This window comes from Heloderma suspectum, chromosome 12, assembly GCF_057233095.1.
Source record: "Heloderma suspectum isolate Gila_16-S chromosome 12, 16-S_ref, whole genome shotgun sequence".
NCBI lineage: Eukaryota > Metazoa > Chordata > Lepidosauria > Squamata > Helodermatidae > Heloderma > Heloderma suspectum.
Genome location: NC_139469.1, coordinates 15966760 through 15980374, shown reverse-complemented (window position 1 = coordinate 15980374; position 13615 = coordinate 15966760). Strand labels below are relative to the sequence as shown.

The window sequence follows — 13615 nt, the reverse complement described above, 5'->3', positions numbered from 1 at the left end:
GAATGCTGGCCTAGATAGGCCTTGGGCTCTTTTTATGTTCTTATGATGAACTCAGCCACTTAGACACTAAGCAGTATTTCACGATTATAATAACATTAGCATGTCTCCCGCTATTTTTGGGTGGGGTTTTCCTCAGCGAAGATGAAGGGAGAATATTCATTTGGCCCTCAACGCCTCAGCGACGCAAAGGCCCCGTCGCCCAGCACGAGGCTTCCCTCCTCCTTAGCCCCGCCCCCAATTCATGCCCCGCCGCGCTAACGCCTCACGCGTCCGCCCCCGTTTAAGCCCCTTCTCTAAAGCCCCGCCCCCTCACTGGAAGAAACCCCGCCTTTTTTTAAAAAAAAGCCCGCCCTCTTTCCGCGAAGCCCCGCCCCGTGGCCCTGTTGTCGTCGCCGTCTCCTCAGCAAGCCCCGCCCCGTCTGGGGCAAAGTGTGAAAGGCGCGCGGGGAGCTGAGGACGAGGGCGTGAGCGTTCGCTTCCGGGTCGCGGGGCTGGCGCTGCTTGGGTTTTGCTTCCGGCGCCGTCCGGAGTCGGGGCGCGGGGGGGCGGCGAGCGAGCGAGCCCGCCCGCTGCTGAGCAGCGGCGACCTGAGGAGAACGGCGGTGGGGCGGGGGGAGGAGGGGCGCGCGCCGAGGAGCCGGGAGCCGAGCGGGAGAGCCGAGCCATGGAGCCGCGGCTGTGAGGAGCCCCCGGCCCGGGCCCCGCCTGTGGGAAACCGGCCGAGGCTGGAGCCGGAGGACATGGACAAACTGACCATCATCTCAGGATGCCTCTTTCTGGCCGCCGACATCTTCGCTATCGCCAGCCTGGCGAACCCGGACTGGATCAACACCGGCGAGTCCGCGGGTGGGTGCACGCCAGGACGAAGGCAGGGCGGCCGGACGGGACCGGGAGCTGGGACGGGAGGAGGCGGTGGAGAAGCCTGGCTGGCTGTCTGCGGAGCTGAGGGTGCAGGGGCCAAGTGCTGATGGAGCGGGAGAAGCAGGGGAGCGAGGGGCCAAATCCGGCTTTCCAGGGTGCCGGCTGGCGATTATGGCCATCGAGGTGCTGTATTGCATGGACCTTGGTCTGGTTCTCTTTTGGAATAGAGGAAGAATAGGGGACTCAGTGTAGTGGGGAGAAACGGTGTGTGTGGGGAATTCCAGCTGGCCTCATGCAGCTCTCCAAAGTAGTCAGCGTCTAGGAATCAAGATGCGGGCTTAGGCGGGCTTCTGGCCTGAGTCGATTGGATTGTTCATATGTTTGGGGAAGAACAGGGGGCAAGTTCAGTTGAAGGAAGCAGGTGGGTGCACTTCAGGAGCTTGGTTGCTGAGAAAATTGGGGTGCTGGGCCAGATGGACTTGATCCAGTTGAGCTTTTTATGTTTGGGGACAGAGATATAAGAACAGGGGGCCAAGGGCACCAGGAAGAAGCAGGATGGTGTATTCCAGCTCTCCAAGAAGTGGGCCACTATGTTTTGGAAACAGGAAAAAGCACAGGAGGTGAAATGCAGTGGGGAGAAATGCTGAGGTGGGTGGATCCAGCTGGCTGGATCCAGCTCTTAAGTTTCAGCCAAGGATCATCTTCCCTAGGATGTTTCCTATGCTTGTGTACCAAACTGTTAACTTTCTTGTACAATGGGACTTTTGTTCAGACACCTTGAGCGCACCCATGACAAGGTGGGGTATTGATCTAGAAAAATCTAGGGAGGATCTGAGTTTAAAGAGGAGCAAGGAGGGTCAGGAGATCAAGACCACCATGATGGAACCTCCCAAGTGCAGGAGGCAGTGTGCTGCTGAATATCAAATGCTTGGGGTCAACTGTAAGGGAGGATTTTATTTATTTATTTATTTATTGCATTTATACCCCGCCTTTCTCCCTCTCGCAAGGAACTCAAGGCGGCTTACATTATCCTCCTCCTCACCGTTGTATCCTCACAACAACAACCCTGTGAGGTAGGTTGGGCTGAGAGTCTGTGACTGGCCCAAAGTCACCCAGTGAGCTTCCATGGCCAAGTGGGGACTAGAACCCAGATCTCCCGGCTCCCAGTCCGTCACTCTCACCACTACACTACACTGGCTCTCTACACTACACTGGCTCTCTGGATTATTGCTGTCATGCCTTGTTCATGAGGCTGTCAGCAGCACCTGCTTGGCAACTGTACGAAATAGCATGGACCATTGGTTAGATCCAGCAGAGCTCATGTTTGAGAACAGTGGAAGATTCAAAGACATTTCTTTCTCTCCCCTCCCTCCCCCCAATCCCACAGGGTTGCTAAACTGGGTATGGGGAACCTGTGGTCTTCCAGATGTTGTCAGACACCAGCTCGCATCAACCCTAGCCAGCCTGTTCAATGGCTAGAAATGATGGGAATTGTAACCCAACATCTGGATGACCACAGGTTTCCCACCCCTGCACTAAACCAGAGGTGGCAGACTTTAGGCATGCAGGATGTACTTGGATTTTCACTAGTAGAGAGCTGGGGAGCTTGAGGCCTTTTAGATGTCATTAGATTACAGTTCCCATCAGCACCAGCCAGCCTGTCCAGTGGTGAGCGGTGATGGGAGTAGTAGTTTATCAACACCTGGAGGGCACCAAGTTCCCCACCCCTGTTCTAGTTTAATCCTCCATTTAAAGGATTAAAGATGGAACCATCGTGATAATAATTTTCTTTAGCCATTCACTTAATCAGCATACTGACTACGTTTGGCTACATCTGAAAAATGTGTGCTTTACAGATTAGCACGGGGTGAGCTACCTGCAAGGATGCTGCACCAAGAGAAAACCAGTATGAATCAAGAAAACATAATGTTACATTGTTGGTTGTTAATGGGAAGAACTGTCTCATGATAAGTTTGGAAGATGGATATGCAGCCCCAGTGAGGTGTCTCTCAGAGAGCTTGCAGGCAAATAGAAAAACAGTTATCCTGGCAACCTGGAGGGAAGGGTGCTACAGATAATGAAAGAGGCAGATGACCTATGCACTAATCATATTGGTGAGTGGTGTATTGATTCTGTTTGTGTTTATCATGTCGCCTCATGAAAAAGAGGACACTCCGTGAGTGAGTTGGCACACTGGGCCTGTGCAGATGGTGGCTTATAAATAATTTTAAAAGAAACAGGGAAGGGAATTTGCAAGCTGGGGTCACTCCAGGAGAGGAAGCAGTTGCTGCTTTGTCAGCCAAGAATGGCCCAAGTTGTTGCTTGGGATGGGACAAGAGCAAGCAGGACTGAAAAAATGTTTCCATGAGCAGAAGCTGCTCTTGTGCAGTAAGGCTTTCTTGCCCCCTGGTCTTTCCATATTGCATCCCCCTAGGCCCTCCAAGAAGCCTCCTTTTTTCCCTGGGATGTGGCACAGGGGGTCTGGAGTGGGAGGGGGCATTGCAGAGGTAGCTTGCATGAGCAGATCTCAAGCCATTGAGCCATGGACTGAAAGGAAATGGTAGGGGCTAGAGCAATCTGTGGTTGGAGACCTTAAAAGTCCCGAATTACTTTTGGAAACTTAATTGTGTAGAATTATAGTGCGCAGAATGGGAGTGAGAGGCAGGGGGAAGGGAAGCGCATTTGTTTGGGGAGGAAAGAGAATCTGAATAGCGTAACTGAAAAGCAGGGCTGGGGGGGACAGGACGCTTAATCACAAAAACCAGTCAACAGTGGTAGCCTTTTGGTCAGTCAACATTTGGATCACCTTTGGACATGTATTTGACCCTGAAGAAAGAAGCAATATTTGCCATCACTTCATTGTATCAAGGCAGATATGTTGTAGTTGTGGTGTGGGAGGCTGCTGAGGAAATTGGGGGGGGGGGGGTTGTTTCCACGTGGTGAAACTGAATGGGATCACTGTTTGTTTACTCTGCGATGTCAGCATGGGTTTGGCTGGTGCTGGTGTTTTTTTTTTTTTTTCTGATGCAACTGTAAATGGTAACTGTTTTGTACGTGGGTGAGTCTGCCTGAAGTAAGGGTTTAAATTGCAATGCCAGAGGCTATATCAACCAGAATAGATTTAATTAATGCCATGGAGTTCACTGCGTTGACATGCAGTGGAGTTTACCTGGTATGGCAGGCTGGCTGCAGTCCTGTGGGATATTCTATTCCTCTTTTGTCTTTATTTCTGACAGTCTTAATCCTATGGCTGTGAGTAGGAATATCTCTTTGGGATGCTGATATATCTGTTACTCCCCATAGGAAATGCAGATTTTTTTTAATTTCAAGAATCAAGTGTAAATTATCCAACTGTATCGCACACATTTCTTCTTGTAATACTGTAGGTTTTTATTAAATACTTCATTTTGAATGCTAAGTTCATTTTCAGCCTAACCTGGTCCTTCTTGGGATTGTGCCTGTTTTGGTGCATTACGAGGCCTTCCTACAATCACATGTTTTGTGGAACTCCAAAGTGGCTTTCTAATTAAACAAGACCACTATTTGCCTAATCTAAATTTGGGGCCAGCTAATTACTGTATATACATGCAAGTACCATCAAAGTGCATGCTGTTTTCTAAAATATAAGAGGATGGGTCCCTTCTTTGGGAACCTACAATCTAACATTTGACACGGGGGAGGCAATGGAGGGAAGAAAGGGAAATGTAGCACATTAAATGTGCCTATTTCCAGAGAAATCAAGGCTACACAAAAAAATCTCTTGTAATTCATCTGGTGGAAAGATGGTAGGTGACATTGTTTTCTGTTTCAAACTGTTTTATACACAGTGTTTTGTATCTTGAAACAGAAGCAGGGGTAGGTAGGCAACTACTGAGGCGAGAGTTAACTGGGACCTTATGGATGTTGCCTTCCTAACTTCATTCAAGATTTCTTTTGGTCTCTGCTTTGGCATGTCATAAGAGCCTCGTGTGGCACAGAGTGGTAGGTGGCAGTATTGCAACTGAAACTCTCCCCACGACCTGAGTTCGATCCCAGAAGAAGCTGGGTCCCAGGTAGCCAGCTCAGGTTGACTCAGCCTTCCATCCTTCTGAGGTCGGTAAAATGAGTACCCAGCTTGCTGGGGTAAAGGTAGTCACGACTGGGGAAGGCAATGGCAAACCACCCTGCTACAGTCTGCCATGAAAACGCCAGTGAAAGCGGCGTCCCTCTAGGAGTCAGCAATGACTCAGTGCTTGCGCAGGAGGAACCTTTCCTTTTTTTCCCCTTGGAATGTCATAAAGTTTCTGTGCAAGGATCTGTTTCACATGTTGTTTAGAAAATGAGGGATCTATAAAATAGATTGTTGCAGTTCTAATTAAATCCTCCTGCCCCACTCCATCCCCAGTGTGTGTTTTTTTATATCTTCTACACTTGATGTGTTAGTTCCATCGGGAGTCTGGATAAATGGATCAGAACACACAGCAGCCTTCCAGTCCTCAAAAGTGCCGTGAAAGCGCAGAGACCGTTGCAGCTGTATGGGAGAAATTCAAGTATCTGGGCCTTCAATCTTTTGATGATAGGTTGCAAAGCAAGGTGGTTAGCAGTGAGGCAGCCATTGGGGAGCGGAGCATGTAAGGCCACAGGCATATTAATTCAGAAGCTGGATTGCACTTTTTAATGCTGTCAGGATGTCACCTATATCATGTGCTGGTATACATGTATCACACCTTCTTGGCCTTCACAAATCAACAGGCGTTCTGTTTTTCCTAAAGTTTAACAACTGAAGACTTCCTGGCATATGACTGTAGACTTAATTGCCTATTAAAAATATTCTCATTTGGGCTTATTTCAATAGTTACTTCTGTCTGTTTTCTTCAAGGCCTCCCTGTGGTGACAGCAGTTGTCTCCTGCCCCTGGTGCTTTGCTTGCTCACAAGGGTACAGTCACAGTAAAAACTAGGCAGTAATTGTAGCATTGCTCGATACCACTGTCTCAAATAACCAGTCATTGTTTGTTCTTGTAAAAAAAAAATGGTTGGTTGGGTTAATTTTTGTGGAGGCTGCAAAAGTCAGAAACTTTGTACTCTTGTTTGTTGGAAATATGACCCTACATTGCTTCTGCTGCATCAACTTTTCATTAGGTAGGCAGAGAGCAGTGTTCCAGCAACTGGAGTAGAGCCTACCGATAGCAGTATGATTTCATGTTATAGCAAGCTAAGTGGGACTATTTGCAGTGACACTGAGCACGCACAAAAAGTGGCCCTATTTGGGGAATGCCCCAGAACCCTACAAGCAAAAATGTGATGTAGAGTGCCCTGTCAGGTAGCAACACTATAGCAAGATAGTTGGGGGGAGAGGCCATAATGCATCTCTGCCCCCCATCCTGCCAGCAGCCAATGCTAGAGCTTTCGGTGCCTGTGATAACATCTACCCAGAGCAGCAGCAGGGAGAACACCTGGAGGACTGGGATGATGGCAGTGATGCGTTAAGTCTGCCTTCCCCAACCTGGTGCCCTCCAGATGTTTGTGACTGCAGCTCCCAGTATTCCTGACCATTGGTCATGATGCCAGTGGGAGCTCTAATGTGGGTTAGTGGGTACATTATTTTTCCATGGAAAAATTTCAATTTCATAAGTTCAGTAGTAACAATGAATGGATGCCAATTGCAAATAATAGTAGGCAAGCTTGGTAGTTTCAAAGTTGTACGTGAGTAGTTCTGAGTATATCATGGGCTTTTGAGTTTGATACAATTTATTTGTGTCATCGGTTTTCAATACCTTTGTTTTTCCTTAAATGTAAACTTTGTAAGGAAACTACATGCTATTGTATTTTATTTTTAGTATTTTATTGGAATACTTAATTATTCCAATGAAAATGTCTACATAATATAACATCTAAATCACATTAAGTGGGATTTTATTATTTCCCTCTAATATTTCAGGTCAAACATCTGTGGTGTATTGGGTTAAAAAATTAACATGGCGTATATTTTTTTTTTAGCTCCAGCGTTCTTCCAGAACTTTTATGTGCCATCACCCTACCTCATTTTCAGAATGGGGGGAGGGAGTGTTTCCAAACAACGGCATTTTCCACTTGTAACCTTCCTGTGTTTTTCCCACCACTTCTTTTATCTTTTTCCTTACCAAAGGAAATCCATTAAGGAAGAAAAGATGATTGATACACAACACCTTCTAATTGGTTGTGCTAGGCGCCCTCTGTCTGGAAGCACTCTTATTTCCTAAGTACAAGTAAAATAAACATGCTAATTTAGATCACTCTAGGGGTGGGCAACACTGGGGGGTCCAGGAGCCATTTTCTCCCTCCCCACAACCCCCTGGGGTCCACACTCTTGCTGCTGCCACTCTGCTGAATGTGGTGGTGGTGGGGAAAATTGACTGTTTGCTGCTGAAATTTGGTGGCAAACCACTACAGTGTGGTAAGTAGGTCAAATTTAGCTTGTTCTCAAGCTAAACCTGACCTTTCTACTGCTCCGTAGCGGCTATGGGGGGATAGGTAGGTCAAATTTAGCTTGAGAAAAAATAAATGTGACCTATTTACCTCTCCGTAGCAGCAACCCATCATTTTTTTTTTTTTTGCTGCCATGAATGGGGGAGGGCATCAGGGGCTCATGGGCTGCGTGTTGCCCACGCCTGCTCAAAGGCATTGAACATTTTCCACTATATCTGGAGGCCGCTAGGTTGAAGAAAGCTGCGCTAAGTCCTATCCCTAACTCTCTCACTAGTCTTGCTGCCTGACAAGGTCATCAGTAGTGACCATCGGGGAAATGGTTCTTCCTCCCTCACCCCCAGAAGAAATAGGGTTCTGGGCTTAGGCTTGGCAGCTAGAAGCTTCAGTCTCTGTGGGGAACAGGACTTCCTCTCCCAAGTTAAGGATATCCCAACAGTCTTAAAAGCATAAGAAGAGCTGGCTGGATCAGACCAAAGGCCAACCTAGTCTAGTATTCTGTTTACACAGTGGCCAACCAGATGCGTCTGGGAATCCCAAAATGGGACACAAGTGCAATGGCATCCTCCGCTCATGTTGCCCAGCGACTGGTGTTTGGAGGCACACTGCTTCTGATCCAGGCACACTGGTTTCTGCCTGAAGTATTTTGTTGCACTACACTCAGTTGAATTGGTGGAGAAAGCTGGGGCTGTTCACTCGTAGATGAAAATACTTGTGTGAACCAGCTGGCGGAAAGGTGGTAGGTGTAATTGTTCTCTGTTTCAAACTGTTTTGTACACAGTGCTTTATATCTTGAAACAGAGCAGTATTTTATAATTTGTACAGAAGCTTTTGGCTTAATATATTGACCTGTGGTGGCCGTATTGTAGGTGCCATTCAAATCCAGCCTACATTTTGCTGTGTTTGAATGTCAGTGGGTTGATACTCAAGTCACGGTCGATTTGCTTTTATTTCATATTTACTGTTGGCAGCTAAGTGAGAGCTTAAAAAGTGCAATTCCTCCTACCTTCCTTCCATTTTTCAGTGCTTTGGCAAAGTGTGGGATTTTCTCACCAGATTATGGCAGAGCTAAATCAGAGGCCTTACCTGGGATCCATTTATGAAGTTCGCTAGAGATATTGATAGATAACAGCACAGTCCCCAAAGTATAAGACACCATTCAAATACTAAAGTATTATTATTATTATTATTATTTTATTTAGAATACTTTCTCTAAAAAAAAAAGACATAAGGCATATTTACAGCAGAGGTTAAAAAATACAAAAAGTTAAGACATTTTAAAACAGCTAAAAATGATTTAAAATGCCAAGACTTGGCAAAACAACTAAGCTATGAAGCCCCATCATATGCTGTCAAATGCCTGGGAGTAGAGGAAAGTCTTAACCTGGTGCCGGAAAATAACAATGTTGGCACCAGGCAGACCTTGCTGGGGAGAGCATTCCACAATGGGGGGGGCACAGAGAAGACCTCTCTTGTTGCCATCCTCCGAACATCGCTCAGAGGAGGACCTCAGATGTTGATCATAATGTATGGGTAGGTCCATACCGTGAGAGGCACGCCATCAGGTATTGCAGTCCCAAGTCATGTAATGCTTTATAGGTCAAAACCATCTCGAATTGGGCTTGGAAATGTATGGGCAGCCAGTGTAAGGGCCAGAATCAGTATCATATGCTCAGACCTTCTACTTCCCCCTATCAATCTGGTTGCTGCATTTTATAAAAGCTGCAGTTTCTGAATTGTCTTCAAAGGCAGCCCCACTTAGAGCACATTATAATGATCTAAAGTGGAGATTACCAGCAGGTTACCTGGAGATTATGATTCTCCTCTCCCACCCTGTTAATTCTATGGCTTACTTTCAGTATCCAAAGCACTTGTGCTCTCCATCTGTATATAACTTGCTTCATTTACACCGATGACACTGATTTTGTCATCCTTGTTTTATTTCTGAGTGTACATCTTTTGAATTGATGTCTTGATACTAGGAAAAAACAAAGTAGATCCTGCAAGCCTGAGGTGTGCCCGCCCCTATTTCATAGTGCCACTCCTAAGCCCCACAAAAGATGGGGAAGTAGGACAGGCTGCAGAACTACAGTAGGATTCGCACTTAGAGGTCCATACGTTTTTCCTGGCTTCAATTCAGGGGACGGGTGGCATTTTGTCCTGAGCCTTGGAGGAATTCAGCAGGAGGGAGGATTCACTGCTTCCAAATGTCTCCAAATCTGAGTGCGACACAAGCTTTCAGTCTTTCCCAGCATTAACAGAAAGGCGGAATCTCGTCCCTGCATTTATGCTGAGCTTCAGAAGCAGGAGGAAGTCTCACTGCTTTCAGGTACTTTCAAAGCTCAGTCAAAGATTAGTTCTTGCCCATTTTTCATTCCATGCTGGGCCATGCACAGATGAAAGGGTATGATCACCACTAACAACCCAGTGAGCATATTTGTGGGCTCCTGTTCATGCTTTAATCATCTAGAACAGCCTTCCTCAACCTGGCAGCCTCTAGATGTTTTGGATGACAACTTCCAGGATTCCTGACGACTGGCCATGCTGGCTAGGGCTGATGGGAGTTGAAGTCCAAAACATCTGGAGGGCAACAGGCTGGGGGAGTCTGCACTTGAAATTCACATGGTCTTGGACGATAGTTATCACCACCTGTGACTGTCAAGGGGTCACCTTGTTTATGAATATTCATAGGGCAATTTCCTATCCACTGTTGCAACATGCTGTGTTAAATGAACCATTTCTATGGTTAATATTCAGTCGGTGAGGTAGAGACGCAGATCATGAATTGGTCTGTAGGTAGCAGCTGATGGAACCCCTAAAGAGTTATTTGAGGCATAGATGTCCTGCAGAAGCTTCGTAGTAGATCTTGCTGTCCCTATGCATTTATCAAGATGTGCATCCCCTACCTTCTGAGGCAAGGCAGATGGCAACTGGAGAGTGGGTATTTTCAGTGACAGTGCCTAAGGATGGGTGAGAATTTCATTTTTGTTCATTTGAAGATAACTTGCCAAATTTGCTCATTTCTTCATAAGTGTGAAGGAAAGAACTTGAGATTTAAAAAAAAAGTAGATGTGGGAGAAAGCGAAACTGACAGGTTCGTCCATCCCTCGTGGTGCCCCGTTTGCAGAACACCCACCCCAGAAAGCTTTGCTTGGCACCTACTTTGCTATCCTTTGGGTGCCAGGTGAAGATCATTTTATTCTCCATGGCCTTTTAACATGTTTAAACTTGGCATTTTAATTGTTTTAAACTGCTGCCTTTAATTGCTGGTGTTATTGTTTCTTTTATTACCTGTTTTTGTTCTGAATTTGTATTGCTTATCTAAGTTACCCAGGGATCCAATTGGCAGAAGGGTGGTAGGCAAATACAATAAATAAAATGTCCAACAAGTATTAAAATCACTTAATTTTATGCTCTGTGCAATAGTATTCATCATTAAAACTACTTGATCCAATCCGCACTTTAAAAAAAAATCATATTACTTTTCACAGAAACATACTTTTAGATTGCACAAAGCCCTTTACAAATAATTATCTTCCATTGAGATCAGACATCCACTCAGTGTCAAGACAAGCGTATAGAGTGTTCTTTTCATATGCTGAGAGGTCTTTTGCTGTTAAGACTATTAAATCCTCATTTGGATTGAGGGGCGGGGCGGGGGCTTCATTCTGTCCAAATACTATTTGAGTGGTCTAGTGCTTTAGAAACATCCGTGGAAGCTTAAGGTTTGCCAGATTTCAACCTAATTCAAATTAAAACTATTATTTGCCACCTCTTTAAGAGGTTTTAACATTTAAAATATAAAGGATGATTAAGTGTACCCAAAACATCAAGTAACTGATATTTAATGGCTAGCTCAAATAAGATATTTTAAGTATGGGAAATGTAAGGTTAGATTTGCTTTCTTTGCATGGTTTTAGCACAGGGGTGGGCAGACTTCAGGTTTCTGGGATCTACCTTGTTTTTTTACTACAATCCATGGATCTGGTTCAAAAGACATATTGTTGTTCAGTCGTTAAGTCGTGTCCGACTCTTGGTGACTCCATGGACCATAGCACGCCAGGCCTTCCTGACCTGCGCTCTCTCCCGGAGCGTGCTCAAGTTCATATTCATTGCATTGGTGATGCTATCTAGCCATCTCATCCTCTGCCGTCCCCTTCTCCTTTTGCCTTCAATCTTTCCCAGCATCAGGGTCTTTTCCAGAGAGTTTTCTCTTCGCATTAGGTGGCCAAAATATTTGAGCTTCAGCTTCAGTATCTGTCCTTCCAATGAACACTCAGGGTTGATGTCCTTTAGGGTGAACTGATTTGACCTCCTTGCAGTCCAGGGGACTCGTAAGAGTCTTCTCCAGCACCACAGTTTGAAAGCATCAATTCTTCGGCGCTCAGCCTTCCTTATAGTCCAGCTCTCACAGACATACGTTACTACTGGGAAAACCATAGCTTTGATTATACGAACCTTTGTCGGCAAGGTGATGGCTCTGCTTCTTACTATGCTGTCTAGGTTTGTCATAGCTTTCCTCCCAAGGAGCACACGTCTTTTAATTTCATGGCTACAGACACCGTCTGCGGTGATCTTGGAGCCCAAGAAAATAAAATCCGTCACTGCTTCCATTTCTTCCCCTTCTATATGCCAGGAAGTGATAGGGCCCAAAAAACATATACTTGGAATTAAAAAGATCTACTGGTAGAGGAAGAATTTCTAACAAAAATCCATGGTTACCCCAGTGGATCTAAATCTACCTTTTGCCCTCCTCTGTCAGAAAATGCCTTTTGCATAACCTCCTCAATTTGACTTTTTAATCTGAAAAATGTCTTTGTCATTTGAAGCCTCACAACAGAGAATAGTTTATGTTTTTCTGATGGGAGGTGAATTTGTCAAGGTCTGCCATTGTAAGTTCAAAGTTTGTGCTTGTGTCACTCAGAGGAAAATCTGACTGAGACTTGTAAACATACCTAAATTTCTACCCAGCTGTACTAGTAACATGCTCAGAGCTGTGTGTGCTTAAAGAAAAAAAAAGATACAAAATTCCACAAGTAGCTTAAACGATGCATATTATTGCTGTAGAAAAAACACCAGATCTAGAATCTTTGCTATTTCTCCTGAATTATGTTAGGAGCCTATTTCTAAATTTACGTGAAATTATTTAGGCTGTAATTCTATTTTCTATAATTCGGGGCGGGGGGTGGCAGGGGCAAGGGCTGTACAGAAGGCAGGGGGGCACCTCTGCTATACACACTTCTGTATAGACGTGTATAGGATTGTACTGTAACTATATGGTTACAACAACTACTAGGATTTGCTATGCTAAGATACAGAAAATGGGACCTATTCCTGAGTTTACAGAATGGGAAGGAAGGAAGATTAGTTATTTATTGCATTTCTATACCGCTCAATAGCCAAAGCTCCCTGGGTGGTTCACAGAAATTAAAACCACAAGTATAGCATAAAAACAATATAAAATATAAAAGCTTAAAACTGCTGTATAAAAGTACAACCAGCATAAAACCTAGCAGCAATTTCAGAGGTTTAAAATACAGGAACAAATTTAAGACAGCAGAGCTAAAAGACTAAAATGCTAAAATCCCTGGAAAAATAAAAAGGTTGTTACCTGGTGCCGGAAAGAGTACAACATAGGTGCCAGGCTAACCTCTCTAGGGAGCTCATTCCACAACTGGGGTGCCACAGCAGAAAAGGCCTTCTTCCTTGTAGCCATCTGCCTCACTTCCTTTGGCAGGGGCTCCCGGAGAAGGACCCCTGAAGATTATCTTAGGGTCCAGGCAGATACATATGGGAGGAGACCATCCTTCAGGTAACCTGGCCCCAAGCCATGTAGGGCTTTAAATGTTAATATCAGCATAGAAAGCTGCCTTATACTGAATCAGACCATAGGTCCATCTAGCCCAGTATTGTTGGCCCTGATTCCTTCCTAGCCTACCTGGAGATGCCAAGGACTGAACCTGGGATGTTCTGCGTGCAAACAGGAGCTCTACTACTAAGCAACAGTCCCTCCCATAGGTTGAAGGTAGAATCTGAGAGTGTGGCTATGTCTTAAGCTGATCAGTTATATGACAATTGAAGAAGGAAGACAGCGTTATATTTTTTAAAGACTAGAATTTCTTTGTAGGTTATTGACCATATGAGGTATATTCTTCAACAGATCTAACTTGTTGTTCTATGAGGATATATTTTGGATTGCTTGCAGAAGTTTTTTGTTTTGTAGTATATCTTAAAGAATAAAAAGAAATATGAAAAACAATGGAAATCAAGTATGTTATGGTGAAGCTGATGTTCAACTCTTGATAACTGACT

General features: G+C 45.1%; 1 protein-coding gene across 3 annotated transcripts in view; it reads left to right on the top strand.

Annotated features, from left to right (window-relative positions):
• The first annotated feature begins 295 nt into the window (after positions 1 to 295).
• MOSMO (modulator of smoothened) overlaps positions 296 to 13615 on the top strand; it is a 72962-nt gene continuing 59642 nt past the window's right edge. The window contains exon 1 of one of the 3 annotated variants that reach the window (XM_084818505.1): positions 296 to 846. In XM_084818505.1, coding sequence (XP_084674631.1) covers positions 741 to 846 — 106 coding nt within the window. In that variant the 5' untranslated portion in view covers positions 296 to 740. The remainder of the gene's footprint in view (positions 847 to 13615) is intronic. The other 2 variants (XM_084818506.1, XM_084818503.1) reach the window with 2 other exon arrangements.